Below are 15,076 nucleotides of genomic sequence, written 5' to 3' on the forward strand. Positions count from 1 at the left end.
CCAAGCAGCCTTCTTGATATTCCGCGAGGTTACCAGGCACATCCTGCCCCAGGGCCTTTGCACTTGCTGTTCTCTCTGCTCAGGTTGCCTTTCTCGTCTTGACTCCTTCCCATCTTTCCGGTTTCTCTCAAAACCATACCCCAATCAGTTTTCTTCAGAACACACGGAACTATCTCCTGCCCTTTTATTTATTGTCTGCCTTCCCCTCACACGAGACTGTGAGTTGGACAAGCCACAGGGACCACATCTGTCTCATTCACGGGCATGGCACATAGTAGATGTTCAGTATAGTCTTGTTAAGTGATTACTGAGAGCGCATCAGTTAGGGCAGAGGTTACTTTGCTGGAACATCATCACACATGGTTTAAATGTGACCAGAGTTTGTTTCTGAGCATAGGTGGGTTGCAGGCGGTTCTACAGGGTGGGCCTGGCCATCGCGGTCCACCATGGTACCTGCCCCATGAGGCGGGACTGGTGGTGGGAACAGGAAGACGAGCCCCTTCTGTCTAAGTGACCACATCACTCTTCCCAAATGCCACTGGCCAGGTTGTGGTCACATGGTTATTCTCAGCCTCAAGGGAGGCGGGGAAATGTGGTCTTCACCCAGCTCTGAACTGCGAAGAAGGGTTTCAGTACTCTAAGTGGGAGAGGATTTGGGGGAAGTCAGTAGCCAGTTTCTGCCATCTATATTGTGTTGTTCCCATCTAATGAAAGGAAAGAAAACAGTGTTCTGAACCGAGTCCTGAGAAGTGTAGACATACATCCATGGGAAAGGGGTGGGACAGAGGGAAGAGGACAACCGGGAAGGCCAGGTGTATCTAGAGGCCAGAAATGAGGGTGTGTAGAGAAGCCCCAAGGCTTTGGGGCAGTGACGCGGCTCCTGGAGGTCACTGGTGGCCCTGGGGAGAGCCAGGCCCAGTGTGGAGACTGAGGCTCGATGGGACAAGTGGGCGTGGGCTGACCGGCCCTGTGCCCCCAGGACGCAGAGCTGGCCGAGCGCCTGAACGCCAGCCTGGCCTTCTTCCTCAGCGATCTGCTGTCCCTGGTGGACCGCGGCTTCATCTTCAGCCTGGTCCGGGCCCACTACAAGCAGGTAGGGGTGGGCGTGGTGGGCGTGGCACAGCGGCAGTGACGCGGGTGGGCGTGGTGGGCGTGGTGGGTGGAGCCAGTGAAGGTCGCCCGCTGACTCCCCTCCCCCACAGGTGTCCGCGCGGCTGCAGTCGGCCCCCAACCCCGCGTTGCTGCTGACGCTACGCATGGACTTCACCCGCATCCTGTGCAGCCACGAGCACTACGTGACCCTCAACCTCCCCTGCTGCCCCCTGTCGCCCCCGGCGTCGCCCTCGCCCTCTGTATCCTCCACCACCTCCCAGGTGCGCTGGCCTCACTTCTGGCTCCTCCTCTTGACCTTCGACCACTCGCCTTCAGCCCCGCTTCCCTCATTGGCCCATTTCAGAGTGGGCCGCTGCCCAGGTAGTCGGACCCTTCACTTCTGACCCCCATTCTTGGTAATTTCTTGTGTGGGAGCGGGGAACCAGCTTCTTATTTCTCACCCCTGAATCCTAATTCCCGCCTGGGGTTCCATTTGGTGTTTTTCTGACTCCTGACTTTTGCCTCCAGGCCCTGTCACCTCACATATGGTCGCCAACGCCAATCTCTCCCCTCTGACCCTTGACCTTTGGTTCCCACCATCTCTGCTTTCTCTTCCTGCCCTCTGCAGAGCTCCACCTTCTCCAGCCAGGCCCCGGACCCCAAGGTAACCAGCATGTTCGAGCTGAGTGGGCCGTTCCGACAGCAGCACTTCCTGGCTGGACTCCTGCTGACAGAATTGGCGCTGGCCCTGGAGCCCGAGGCCGAGGGGTGAGCACAGGCCTGCTCTGGCCCCCAGGCTGGCGGAAAGGTCCAGGAGACATGTCCGCTCCAACCCGAGCTCCTCGCTCCCCACCACCCCCCACAGGGCATCCCTGCTGCACAAGAAGGCCATCAGCGCTGTGCACAGTCTGCTCTGTGGCCATGACGCCGACCCCCGCTATGCTGAGGCTTCTGTGAAGGCCCGTGTGGCCGAGCTGTACCTGCCACTGCTGTCGCTTGCACGGGACACGCTGCCACGCCTGCACGATTTTGCTGGTCAGTGGGCCAGGGCGGGCCAGGGCTGCACGATCCGGGGGCTTCCCTGATCACACCAGCTCTGGTCGGGAAGGGCGGGGAGCAGGGTTAGGAATAAAAGCATGGGTGGTGGGGACACAGGAAGAAATTCCAGTGTGCTGCTGTGGGACCCCAGGCGAGGCGTTAACTTCTTTGAGCCAGAAGGTTTCTTACCTATTACATGGGGACAGTGGTCGCATTCACTACTTCCTAGAGTTATGTGAAAATCTGGGGAGCAGCGTACTGGGACACTGTCACCCCCTGATAGGTGAGGAGGGGCAGGTGGGGAACATCGGGATGAGGGGAAGTTCAGAGCCCTGTGTTCATTCAGTCACTCCCTGTTAGCATTCCCTGGCACCAGGGAGACAGGGGACAGTTGGAAGCACAGACTTAGGATTTCTGGGTGGGTCCTCTTTGTCATTTGGGCGAAATTCTCAGTCTTTACCTCTTGGATTTTTTTTCTGCCTCATTTTCTCGCTTCTCTCCTTCTGGGACTCCAATCGCACGTATGTTAGACCTATGGAGTGCATTCACGTGCCTGCTGTGCTCTGTTCTGTTTCCATTCCATTTTCAGTTGGGAAACTTTCCATTCACCTGTATTTGAGCTCACTGCTTCTGTCTTCTCTGGCTGTGTCCAGCCTTCTGTTAACCCCATCCATGAGTTCCGAATTTCAGATGTTAATATTTTTCGGCTATAAAATGTTCATTTGATATTTTGGTGTGTTTTTGTAGATCCCAGTTCTCTACTGAAATCTGCCATCTTTTTACCCATGTTTGTCCATCTTTCCTGCCAATTCATACATTAACATCCTTTTTTTGCTAATTCCAACATTTGGTCATCTGTGTGCCTGCTTCTATTGTCTGTTTTTCTCCCTTATCAATTATATTTTCCTGCCTCGTCCTATGTCTTACAACTCGTTATGGTATTTTGGATGTTGTATGTAAACGAATTGTCGGGACTGAGGCAGTGTCATCCTTTCCCAGTGATGGCTCCTCTTTCCCTCCCGTATGAAGAGAGGAAAATGGGAAAGTCACCTCAGTCTGGTCAGGAACTGAGCTAGCTTAAGCCGGGCTGGAGATTTCGTTAAATTCAGTCAATGCTTTGTCTCAAGACTCTCTGGGTGATACTGCTTCTGTATTTGTTGGCAGCTCCTGTCTCTGGTGAGACCTTTGGGGGTGGGGGCAGCTATGGGGTGACTCTTTTAAAACCCTAGAGTTTGGAAGCAGACTCTTTAGGTTAAAATCCCATCTCTACCATTTACAGGCTGTGTGATCCCAGGCAAGTGACATAATCTCTCTGTGCCTCAGTTTCCTCATCCATAAAGTGGGGATGCTAAAAAACATTTATCTCATAGGGTTGTTTTGAAGATTAAGCGTTAGTATTTTCCAAGTCCTTAGAATGGCACCTGGCACGTAGGAGACTCTATCTAAGTGCCCGTTGATGGCTATAATCATAGCGGCAGCATTTATTATTAATTATTATTACTGTTGTTCCTGCCACTGTTCCCATCATCGTTGTAGTCAACATTTACAGCTCCTGTGGGCCAGGCCGCATTCTGAGTGTCGAACATGTAGCAACAACCAGAGCAGATAGAGTTCAGGCCTTTGTCATCTTACAGACAATGGTATGATAGAGGTATCTAATCATAGGCACAAAAAGTGAGCTCTGAGAATAGATAACTGGAGACTTCACCCTGGTCTGGGGGAGCAGTAGCAGGGAAGGCTTCCCTGAGGAGGCGAACTTTGAGCTAGGCTATGAGATCAAGAAAGTACTTACCAAGGGCTCATTCTTTTGTCCCCCTGTCCCTGCCCCCAGAGGGCCCAGGTCAACGGTCAAGACTGGCCTCGATGCTCGACTCAGACACAGAAGGGGAAGGGGACATCGGAGGCACAATCAACCCCTCAGTGGCCATGGCCATCGCCGGTGGGCCCCTAGCCCCCGGCTCCCGGGCCAGCATCTCTCAGGGCCCAGTGGCAGTGAGTATGGCACTGGTCCCCAGATTCACCATCCAACCTGGTAATAGAAATTACGTAAGGGTATTTTGATAGGCCAGTGCTCATCACAGTGTGGAGGACATGAGAGTCAACTCCGTTCCTTCTGAGCACCCTCTCCCTGTCTGGCCCTAGGCTTCTCGCTCAGGCTGTCCCCTCTCTGCCGAGTCCAGCCGGACCTTACTGGTGTGTGTGCTCTGGGTACTGAAGAACGCCGAGCCAGCCCTCCTGCAGCGCTGGGCCGCTGACCTTGCCCTCCCTCAGCTGGGTCGCCTCTTGGACTTGCTTTACCTTTGCCTGGCTGCCTTTGAGTACAAGGTATGGGGCTGGGGGTGGGGTGGGCCTGGGGATTGAGTGGACAGGGCAGAGGTGAACCATCTTCACACACAGGTGCCTGTGGGTTTGAGGGTCAAGGGGTGGGCCGTTTCTGGGCTTAGCCAAAGAGCAAAGGGAGAATTGTCTTCGTGAATCGAATCGGGAATGGGCTAAGACCTTGCAGTAAAGGGGGAGCGCTGTGTCTCCAAGCACATGATCCTGGAGGTCAGAAAAGGCTGAATGAGTGTGACCAAGCAGCCCAGGTCCCACAGGGAAGGGCAGAGTCAGCCCTGACCCCTGTTCTCTGTCCTCAGGGGAAAAAGGCCTTTGAGCGCATCAACAGCCTCACGTTTAAGAAGTCACTGGACATGAAGGCTCGTCTGGAGGAAGCCATCCTGGGCACCATTGGGGCACGACAGGAGATGGTCCGGCGGAGTCGTGGTGAGAGGGAGATATACCCTGTGCACGTCCCCCCGCCCCGGCTGCTCCCAGACTTTGTCTGACAGACCCCAAGAAGAGAGCAGCTGTACCTGTGTCTGCCTCACCTTCCCCGGAAAGAAGTGCACACGTTGTCCCCGTGCACGCGCATCTGTGCTCCGTGTCCATTTTCATGTCATTCATGTTTAACTGTGTTTCCTTAGCATGTACATGTGTTACCCAGTGTCCTCATGGGTTGTCCCATTTGTACCTTAATGCCTGAGCACATCTCATGGTCACGTGTCCTTATGTTTTTGTGCATCTGGGAACACGTGCCTGCACATCTCAGAGAGGAGCCCGTTTGGGAACCAGGAGAACGTACGCTGGCGGAAGAGCGTCACGCACTGGAGACAGACCTCCGACCGTGTGGACAAGTGGGTGTGGGCAGGAAGTCATCTGCTGGGGTCCGACCAGTTTCCGGGGGCCCCTAAAGCACTTAAGGGAGGAGGAGTGAGCTCAGCGCCCAACCGTGTCCCATCCCCTCCAGGACGAAGGATGAAATGGAACATGAGGCCTTGGTGGATGGGAACCTGGCAACTGAGACCAGCCTGGTGGTTTTAGACACACTGGAGATCATCGTGCAGGTAGGGCTTGAGCCCGCATGTCCCTGACCTCTGACCCCACCGCTGTGCCTTGTGATCTCTTGACTCCCGACCCTGGAAGCAGATCAGTCCCGGACAGCTGGATTTCTGACTCCCTTCCCCACCCCCCCCAACCCCCCCCGCAGACAGTGATGCTGTCAGAGGCCCGGGAGAGCATCTTGGGGGCCGTGCTGAAGGTTGTGCTGTATAGTCTGGGCAGTGCCCAGAGCGCCCTCTTCCTGCAGCACGGCTTAGCCACACAGCGAGCCCTGGTGTCCAAGGTAAGCCCCACTCCAAAGGCAGGGCTCTGAGGGATCAGTGTGGCCCGCTGAGCCCCTACTGTGTGCTCAGCAACTTCGTGAGACACACTCCGTAGCCATCATTTACAGAGTGGGGAGCTGAGGATCAGAGTGGCAGAGTCACTCACCCGGGGTCACACAGCATCCGATTCTGAAGCCCACTGTGCTTGGCCAGAGGGGGCAGGACACTGATGCCCCGGCCAGAGTCCCCATCCGGGACCTTCTGTGCCACAAGCGGAAGGGGCTGACCTGTGCCTCTGTGGCCCTGGGGGGACAGTTCCCAGAGCTGCTGTTCGAGGAGGACACCGAGCTGTGCGCCGACCTCTGCCTGAGGCTCCTGCGACACTGTGGCAGCCGCATCAGCACCATCCGCACTCACGCCAGCGCCTCGCTCTACCTCCTCATGCGCCAGAATTTCGAGATCGGCAACGTAAGTGGGAGCGGCAGGCGGAGGGCATGGCTGGCCGACCCGAGGCGCCGGTGAGGGAGGGCGGCCAGCCAGAGAGCATTGGTGCCATCAGTGGGGGGCGGGAGGGAAGAGGGGGGCAGGAGGAGCGGGCCCCGGAGGTGAGGGTCCCGGGCTCACAGGTGTGCTCGTCCCTCCCGGCTCCTCGTAGAACTTTGCCCGCGTGAAGATGCAAGTGACCATGTCGCTGTCGTCCCTAGTGGGGACGACGCAGAGCTTCAGCGAAGAGCACCTGAGACGGTCACTCAAGACCATCCTCACCTACGCCGAGGAGGACGTGGGGCTGCGGGACAGCACCTTCGCCGAGCAGGTGACACCGCTGGGCCCCCGCCACGCCTTCCTCAGCCAGTGTCTTTGCCCCACCGGCTTTGCCACCCGCCCCCCCCACCCCCAGCCCTGCCCCACTGCTGAGGCTGTTGGGCACGTTGTGATGCCCTCATCGCGCCCGGCTGTCCGCCCCCCCGACCCTCCCATTCCAGGTCCAGGACCTGATGTTCAACTTGCACATGATCCTGACGGACACGGTGAAGATGAAGGAGCATCAGGAGGACCCGGAGATGCTCATTGATCTCATGTACAGGTGAGGGGGGCTGGGTTCCCACCCACGGCAGGTGGGGAGAGGGAGCGGTGAGCAGGCAGGAGGGGGCACAAGCAAGGGGAGGGCAAGGGGAGTGAACGCTGCGGAGGGTGCCCGGCGAACATGACTGGAGGACGACAGGAGAATAAGGACAAGTGAGGGGGCACAGGTGGGAGAGACAGGTGAGGTGCTGACCGGCGACGGGTCCGGGAACAAGTGATTCGGAGGAGAGGTGAGGGGTGTTTGGGAAGAAGTAGGGGGGTGGGAGGCGGGGGACGGGTGATGATGGAGCTAGGGAAGGCGTGGGGGCGGACGGGAGGTGGTGGCCTGGTGCGTGGTGGGGGCGTGGGGGGCGCAGAAGCAAGGGGAACGGGGGCGTGGCCGCACATTCCAGCTGGGGAGCCTGGCTGGTGCTCGGCCCTGAGGGTGGGCTAACGAGTAAAGGGGGTGGACCCGTGAGGGGCCGGCAGTGGGGGCTGGGCGAGTCCCTATCCCCCTCACCGCCCCCCACCTGAATGCCAGGATTGCCCGCGGCTACCAGGGCTCCCCCGACCTGCGGCTGACGTGGTTGCAGAACATGGCGGGGAAGCACGCGGAGCTGGGCAACCACGCGGAGGCCGCCCAGTGCATGGTGCACGCCGCCGCTCTGGTGGCCGAGTACCTCGCCCTGCTGGAGGACAGCCGCTACCTGCCTGTGGGCTGCGTTTCCTTCCAGGTGAGCTGCTGGGGGTGAGGGGTTTGGGGGGTGCGATGGACAGGGGGTGGGGGGGTGGGGGGTGCGATGGGCAGGGGCTGGCACCCGTGGGCTGGGGGCCTGATGCCACCTCCCACCCCAGAACATCTCATCCAACGTGCTGGAGGAGTCTGCCATCTCCGACGACATCCTGTCGCCCGACGAGGAAGGCTTCTGCTCCGGGAAGCACTTCACAGAGCTGGGGCTGGTGGGGCTGCTGGAGCAGGCGGCCGCCTACTTCACCATGGTGAGGCCTGCGGGGGGCCGCGGGACGTGGGGTTCGGGCCGGGCTGGTGTCATCAGATCCACCGACGGGCCCAGTACCTGCTCCTGGAGGCTCCAGGTGAAGCTGCTGCCTGCTCCCTTTCTGGGCCAGGGACTGCCTGAGGACAACGGGGACCTTCACGAGCTCGGGTTACCTGCCTCTCTCCCTGTAAAACCCTTCACACGTGGCGTGGACATAGTTAGCTTTCCGTACGTTCAGCTGCTGTTTAATTTTTTATATTAGAGAAAAGTTTGAGCACACGTAAAAGTTTGCACCTCCCTCCGTCCCCATGGCCAGAGCTCGAATTCAGCAACCACCAATCTTGACTCTCGTTTCATCTCCTCTTTGGTTTTTGATGGCATTTTTTTTTCTCCCTTCTTTTTTTGTATATACATAAAAAGACAAGATCTTAATTTTCAGGTTTTTTGGTATATAAAAAAGATAAGCTCTTAATTTTCACAAATTGATTGATGAAACCCAACATGACCGTTCAGCTGGAGTTTTGTTTTTTGTTTTTTTTAATTTATTTATTTGATAGGCAGAGATCACAAGTAGTCAGAGAGGCAGGCAGAGAGAGAGGAGGAAGCAGGCTCCCCGCCAAGCAGAGAGCCCGATGTGGAACTCGATCTCAGGACCCTGGGATCATGACCTGAACCAAAGGCAGAGGCTTTAACCCACTGAGCCACCCAGGTGCCCCCTTTTTTTTTTTCTCCAAACCTTGCCTGCTCTGTGTGGTCTGAGGACCAGCAGCATGGTCATCGGCTGGAGGCTTGTGATAAATGTGGAGTCCTGGGCCCTCCAACCCTCTGAACCCTATATTTCGACAAGATCTCAGAGATCCCTGTGTGTGTTGGGAGTCAGAGAAGTTCCAGCTTAAAACAAACCCTACCCCTCACACTGTCACCTGCACAATACCTCTCCGTGCGGCCTCACTGATGAAATCCTTTTTATTTTTTTAAAAGATTTTATTTATTTATTTATTTGTCAGAGAGAGAGAGAGAGAGCGCACATGTGCGGCCTCACTGATGAAATCCTTTTTATTTTTTAAAAGATTTTATTTATTTATTTATTTATTTGTCAGAGAGAGAGAGAGAGCACAAGCAAGCAGAGGCAGAGAGAGAAGCAGGCTCCCCACCGAGCAAAGAGCCCAATGTGGGACTCAATCCCAGGACCCTGGGATCATGACCTGAGCCAAAGGCAGCAGCTTAATCAACTGAGCCACCACTCAGTTGTCCCTGATGAAATCGTTTTACACAACTCTTTAATACCAGTCCAGGCTTAGATGTCCCTGACGATCTCAAAACCATTTTCTTTTTGCAGTTGATTTGTTCGGATCATGATTCATGTAAAACCCCCAGTGGCTGTGACTGACAAGTCTCTTAAGGCTCCTTGAATCAAAGAAAGAAAACAAGAATGAGAGACAGGGCATCAGTTCCCCACTTTTTACAATAGAGTTTTTAATGTTTTCCTTAATAGGTCGAGGCCCAGGTGTTGTATTGTCCACTGCTCTAAAAAGGTTTTCTCCAGTTGGCTTGCTTGTGTGAAAGCAATTGGGTTTTTCCCCCTGCATTTCACTTGTTGGGACCTCGGCTTTATTCCAAGGGGTTTTCTGGCCCAGCCAGGGCTCTGGCTGCGTCCCTGTGGTGTTGCTTTACCTGTTCCTCACTCCCCCGTGTTTATGGGAACTGGTGATCAGATCTTTTCTATGCTGCCAGCCCCGTTAGTGGGGTTTTCATTATAGTCATTGTGTTAAAGTCTCAGAAACAAAAGCCCTGGGAATAAATCGGATAGTAGACACAGACCTCTCACAGTTGGCCACCAAATGTTTCAGGGTGTCTGGTGTGTGCCCGGCTTGATGCTGGTACCAGCTGTGGGTGAGGGGCGCTTAGGAGCAGCCATTACCATGTCCCAGGAGGTAGCTGGGTGTGGAGGTCTTGGGCACCAAGTCAAAAGGGCTGGTGTTCAGGTCCTGGCCCTGGGGAGCCATGTCTCTGAGTTCTAGTTTTCCCTCTGAGAAATGAAAAACAAACCAACCAACAAACTCCTCCCACAGATGAAGGAACATGGATAAAATACAGATGTACATGGCACCCAGTCCGTAGTAAGCATGGTAGAGACCACTTAGGGATCTGTGGGGGTGAGTGGAAAGACTGGTGTCCTATCTAGGGCAGGGTGGTCAGGGTGGGCTTCCTGAAGGAGGTGATGAAAGATGGAGCTCTAGAGCACGCATAGTTGTACAGATGGTGGGCTGTTCCAGGCAGGAGAGAGAGCTAGGGAGGATGCTGGGAATCCTGATGTGCCCCCACCAACAGGGCGGGCTCTACGAGGCAGTGAACGAGGTCTACAAGACCCTTATCCCCATCCTGGAAGCCCACCGAGACTACAAGAAGCTGGCTGCCGTGCATGGCAAACTGCAGGAGGCCTTCACCAAGATCATGCACCAGGTGGGCCCAGGATGCCCTCCCAGACCCTGCCCTTGGCCCCACCTCCCATCTTACCACAGCTCAGCTGACGCTGATCCTTCTCCTCCCCACAGAGCTCTGGCTGGGAGGTGAGTCAGCCCAGTGGCCACCTGCCTCTGGGGCCCCCATGATGGCTGGTCAGCAGTGGTCAGGGACCACCAGAGGGTGCTGGAGGAACATGGCTGCCTGGCCACAGGGGCTGGTGCTCAGTGGGCAGTGACGCACCCTCTGCTTCCCCCATTCCCCCAGGCCCCCCTCCCTACCCCAGATCCCGAGGGCAGCCTGTGACTCACCCAGCTGGGAGCTCTCCAGAGACACCCCTCCCTCGGGCAGGGCCAGCTTGGTCACTGCCTGTAAGGGGGGGCTCTGACTCCCTTCTTGTCTGTCTCTGTGTTCCTTCTTGTCTCTGTCTTGTGGTCTCTTTCCCCGTCTCTTTGCCTCCCTGTCTTGTTCACACAACACTCAATCTCTCTCTGGGTCTCTGGGTTTCTGTCTCTCACGGTCTCCCCCAGCTTCTCCCAGGATCTCTGCTCCTCATTGCCATCTCGTGCTCCCCCTCTCCCGCCTCTCCCCTACTTGGGTCTATTTTTAGGCATCTCCTAGTTTGGGGAGAATTTTCTGGCCAAAGACGGCAGGAACCCAGAGCCAAGATGGGAGGGCTGGGTGGGGGCCGTGTAGGACGGGCAGGTCCCCTCCTTCCCCGGATCTCTGGCCTCTGCCCGAAGAATGGTACTCATGGGGCAGCATAATCAGGACCCTGGGGCTTGGGGGCCCTTACCTCTGACCTCTCCCATGACTTTGTGTCTCCCTTCCCTACCAATATCCTTGTGCCCGCCCCATTCTGCCTGGATCGGCCTTGGTGAGTGAACATGGAGCTACCCTCTTCCTTTCTGGCAGAGGGTGGTATACCTGGTTGGGAAGGGGGGGGTGCCCTGGAACTAGGGAGACAGAGCCTCTGTCCTAGAGGGCTGTGCATTTCCTCAACCACTTAAGCATTTATTGAGCACCTGCTGTATACCCAGCCCTGTAGGCATTGAGGACACAGCGGTAAGCAATAGAGCCTTAGTCCTGATTTCATACTGAAATCCAGACTCTGAAGAACTGCATGGGGCGAGAGGGATCATCAGAAAGCAGGGGCTTGTGTTGAATGAAAACAAAGATTTGGGGGAGCCAGGAAACAAAGGGTGGGGAGAAAGAGGGAGGGTGTGTGCAGCTGGCCGTTGCCTGGGTCTCAGGGTCCCCCCGACTATGCCTATGACCGAATGTTCTTAGGGTTTCCCTGGCCCTGCCCACCTCTTCGGCCCGTGGGGCTCAGGACCATGCATCCCCGGGGCAAGGGGCCCTCCAGAGAGGCGTCCGGGGCCACAGCTCCCCTTCTCACAGATGCAGCGCGTGTTTGGGACGTACTTCCGCGTGGGCTTCTATGGTGCCCGCTTCGGCGACCTGGACGAGCAGGAGTTTGTGTATAAGGAGCCATCCATCACCAAGCTGGCTGAGATCTCACACCGGCTGGAGGCATGTCCCGGTGGTAGGGGGTAGACGGGCACTGGGCTGTGCTGGGGCGGCGTGGGGGCTGCTGCTCCTCTGCGGCCCCGAGTCAGCCCCATGTCCCCAGGAGTTCTACACGGAGAGGTTTGGGGAGGACGTGGTCGAGATTGTCAAAGATTCAAACCCCGTGGACAAGACCAAGCTTGACCCACAGAAGGTGAGGGCTCCTGACCATCCCGGGAACCCCCAAATCCTATCTTCAGGGAGACTCAAAAGTACTACTTCCTGGGGACCCTCAAATCCTATCTCTGGCACACTTCAGAGCATATCTCCCTGGGGAACCCCAAATCCTTCTCCTTGGGAGTTTCTCGAACATCGAGGCTTTGGGAGCTGTGGGAACCCCAGATTTAAAGCTCCCAGACCCAAGGAGGTCCAAATCCCCTCTCTCCAGGGATGGGGCCCTGCAGGGAGGCTGGCAAGCCCCAAGTGTGTGTACTGGGACTGTGGGAGCCTCATACCTGAGCCCCGCATCCCAGGCCTACATCCAGATCACTTACGTGGAACCGCACTTCGACACCTACGAGCTCAAGGACCGGGTGACCTACTTCGACCGCAACTACGGGCTGCGCACCTTCCTGTTCTGCACACCCTTCACACCTGACGGCCGTGCACACGGGGAGCTGCCAGAACAGCACAAACGCAAGACCCTGCTCAGCACGGACCATGCCTTCCCCTACATCAAGACACGAATCCGCGTGTGCCACCGGGAGGAGGTGGGCAGAGGCCCCGGACCCTGGGAGGGGAAAGGCCATGACGCAAGATCAAGGGAGGCCCGGTTACCCCAGACCCAGGCAGGCAGACATCCCCACGCCCTGTTAATGACACAGCCTCTTGGAAGCCCTCTCCACCCCCAGCAGGGGGCCAGGCTGCCCTGGGCTGGCTGGGGTCAGGACATCTGCAGGCCACAGCCAGTGCCTGCCAACCGCCCGGCCTCCCTCCCCACAGACGGTGCTGACACCGGTGGAGGTGGCCATCGAGGACATGCAGAAGAAGACAAGGGAGCTGGCTTTCGCCACCGAGCAGGACCCGCCCGATGCCAAGATGCTACAGATGGTGCTACAGGGCTCTGTGGGGCCCACGGTGAACCAGGTACAGCCAGTGGGGCGGGCATGCCGCCCGAGGCACCCTCGGGGCCATGGGGACACCTTCATGAGCCCCTCTCACCCGGCAGGGTCCCCTGGAGGTGGCCCAGGTATTTTTGGCAGAGATCCCAGAAGACCCCAAACTCTTCAGGCATCACAACAAGCTGCGGCTCTGTTTCAAGGACTTCTGCAAGAAGTAGGCCTGACCCCTCCGAGCCCCCCAACCATGGGCTCTTTGCCTTCCTGACGTCATACAGCCTCTCTGTAGCCCGGATGTCCAATATGGCGCTCCCGCCTCTCGGGTTCTCCTGAAGTCTCCTCCACCTAGCAGATCTGCATTATAGCTCCTGCCACCCCCGCCCCCGTGCCTGGACCGCCCCCCGCCTCTCCAGTCTTGCTTTCTCCTGACTGCCAGCCCCTGAGCCTCTTCTGCCATCTGTCTCTCAGGTGTGAGGATGCCCTGCGGAAGAACAAGGCCCTGATAGGACCCGACCAGAAGGAGTACCACCGGGAGCTAGAGCGGAATTATTCCCGCCTGCGGGAGGCTCTGCAGCCGCTGCTCACCCAGCGCCTGCCCCAGCTGCTGGCGCCCACCACTGCGGGCCTCAGGTGCCTGACCCGGCCTCCCCCAGCCATCGAGAGGGCAGAGGCAGGCACAGACGGGTGCTGTCCTACACATGCCTGTCAACACGCATGCTCACGGCTTGGCACAAACATGCAACGATGGGGACATGCGTGCAGGCTGGGCAGGCTCCTGGCAGCCACTTGGGAATCCTAGCTAGGTCATTTCCCAGACATGGGACTTCACCTTCCTGAGCCGTGATTTCCACATCTATAAAATGGGCACAATTATTAGCTTTGGTAGAAGATTCCAAAAGAGATTCTGTGAACTCATGGCCAGAGCAGAATGGATGGGAAAGGCCCAGAATCCCTAGAAGGATCTTTAGAAGGGGGTTGGGGAGGCTGCTGAGTACTATGGAGTTGGCCGTGTTGACCCACCTCATCCCTCCCCCAGGAACTCCTTGAACAGAGCAAGTTTCCGGAAGGCCGACCTCTGAGCCCAGGTGGCCTGAAGCCACACCCAGAAGAACCATCACCCTGGCCTCCACTGTCCATGCCTTCCTGGGATTCTCCCCCAGCTACGCACTGGGCTCTGGAGTGATCATATTCACATGGGGCTGGGCCCTCTGTTCCTCTCTCTGTTCCCATCTGTGTGCACTGATGCCTCTTACTTTTCTAATTTAAAGTGGTTTTCATAAGCAGCCTGTTTGATGTGAATCCTGGGAGCTGGGTCATGGGCGCAACGTCTATCCACACACCCTGATCTTTGTGACAGACTCTCGAGACCTCACTGGGTGCCAGAAACACAGCAGTGACACCAGATGGAAATTCCTGCCCACCTGGGGCTGACATTCTGGTAGAGAAAGGAACACACAAATAATGTCACATCCCCATGGGGAAAAATAGTAACATTAATTATGCCCTTGGGCCAGTACTCAGCCCTGCGCTAAATGGCTCCTAAAAAGCCACCCGTCCCATTTATGGGGCCTTTTTGCCTAAGGGACCTCCATTAGGCCCCTGCCTCCAAGTTAGTGAATTTCTCAATGCCATTACCAGGTAGGAAGCATTCTTAACCCCGTATTACAGGTGGGGAAACTGAGGCACCAGGCAGTTAGAGGCTTGGTGGGGACTGGGGCACAGGTCCGGTTTAGCCATTCCCTGCGCAGCCTCGCACTGACCCAGCCCCACTGCCCACCCCGCGGCAGTCACGCCACCACTCCGTACCAGGCCTGTGCTGGGCCGCTTCCAGCCCTCGGGCGGCGGATTGGTGGGGGGAGGGGTGACCTCCCGCCGCCGCCACCGCCCGCGCCCTCCCGGAGCTGGGCCTCGGCCAGCCCCGCCCCCCCGCAGCGCCCAGCTGCAGCGGTGGCGGGGACCGTGCCCCTGGGACTCCGGGAGGTGGGGCGAGAGGACGACACTGGACCCCTTGCGCGCGCGCATACACACACACCTGCGGTCCAGGTGCGATCGCCTTCTCCCGGCTTCCCCCCTCCACGGCGGCCGGGGCAGCAGGCGGCTGGGGGCGGGGCCGGCCCGGAGGGGGCAGGGCGGGGGCGGAGCCACTGCTGAGGGC

The 15,076-nt window shown here is 57.4% G+C and overlaps 1 protein-coding gene and 1 long non-coding RNA gene across 8 annotated transcripts in view; one reads left to right on the forward strand and one right to left on the reverse strand.

Moving 5' to 3' along the window:
* DOCK6 (dedicator of cytokinesis 6) overlaps window positions 1–14,205 on the forward strand; it is a 41,378-nt gene extending 27,173 nt beyond the window's left edge. For all 6 annotated transcript variants that reach the window (XM_080823337.1, XM_080823339.1, XM_080823341.1 and 3 more), the window contains 24 exons: window positions 980–1,093; window positions 1,203–1,373; window positions 1,721–1,860; window positions 1,958–2,127; window positions 3,962–4,122; window positions 4,273–4,455; window positions 4,767–4,893; window positions 5,219–5,303; window positions 5,417–5,513; window positions 5,657–5,791; window positions 6,087–6,239; window positions 6,427–6,585; window positions 6,755–6,855; window positions 7,375–7,567; window positions 7,689–7,832; window positions 10,163–10,294; window positions 10,387–10,401; window positions 11,702–11,827; window positions 11,928–12,017; window positions 12,337–12,573; window positions 12,806–12,949; window positions 13,032–13,138; window positions 13,390–13,551; window positions 13,958–14,205. In XM_080823337.1, coding sequence (XP_080679463.1) covers window positions 980–1,093; window positions 1,203–1,373; window positions 1,721–1,860; window positions 1,958–2,127; window positions 3,962–4,122; window positions 4,273–4,455; window positions 4,767–4,893; window positions 5,219–5,303; window positions 5,417–5,513; window positions 5,657–5,791; window positions 6,087–6,239; window positions 6,427–6,585; window positions 6,755–6,855; window positions 7,375–7,567; window positions 7,689–7,832; window positions 10,163–10,294; window positions 10,387–10,401; window positions 11,702–11,827; window positions 11,928–12,017; window positions 12,337–12,573; window positions 12,806–12,949; window positions 13,032–13,138; window positions 13,390–13,551; window positions 13,958–14,000 — 3,189 coding nt within the window. In that variant the 3' untranslated portion in view covers window positions 14,001–14,205. The remainder of the gene's footprint in view (window positions 1–979; window positions 1,094–1,202; window positions 1,374–1,720; window positions 1,861–1,957; window positions 2,128–3,961; window positions 4,123–4,272; window positions 4,456–4,766; window positions 4,894–5,218; window positions 5,304–5,416; window positions 5,514–5,656; window positions 5,792–6,086; window positions 6,240–6,426; window positions 6,586–6,754; window positions 6,856–7,374; window positions 7,568–7,688; window positions 7,833–10,162; window positions 10,295–10,386; window positions 10,402–11,701; window positions 11,828–11,927; window positions 12,018–12,336; window positions 12,574–12,805; window positions 12,950–13,031; window positions 13,139–13,389; window positions 13,552–13,957) is intronic.
* LOC308355288 lies at window positions 8,808–15,005 on the reverse strand. Of its 2 annotated transcripts, XR_013967948.1 has the most exons (4): window positions 14,954–15,005; window positions 11,606–11,755; window positions 9,653–9,860; window positions 8,809–9,238 (listed from the first exon to the last, which is right to left on the reverse strand). It is a non-coding gene; the product is annotated as an uncharacterized lncRNA (long non-coding RNA). The 2 variants fall into 2 exon arrangements; XR_013967947.1 differs by lacking the exons at window positions 11,606–11,755; window positions 14,954–15,005 and adding an exon at window positions 10,606–10,882 and having other exon boundaries at window positions 8,808–9,238.
* Window positions 15,006–15,076: the final 71 nt, after the last annotated feature.

This window comes from Martes martes (assembly GCF_963455335.1).
Source record: "Martes martes genome assembly, chromosome: 1".
Lineage (NCBI taxonomy): Eukaryota > Metazoa > Chordata > Mammalia > Carnivora > Mustelidae > Martes > Martes martes.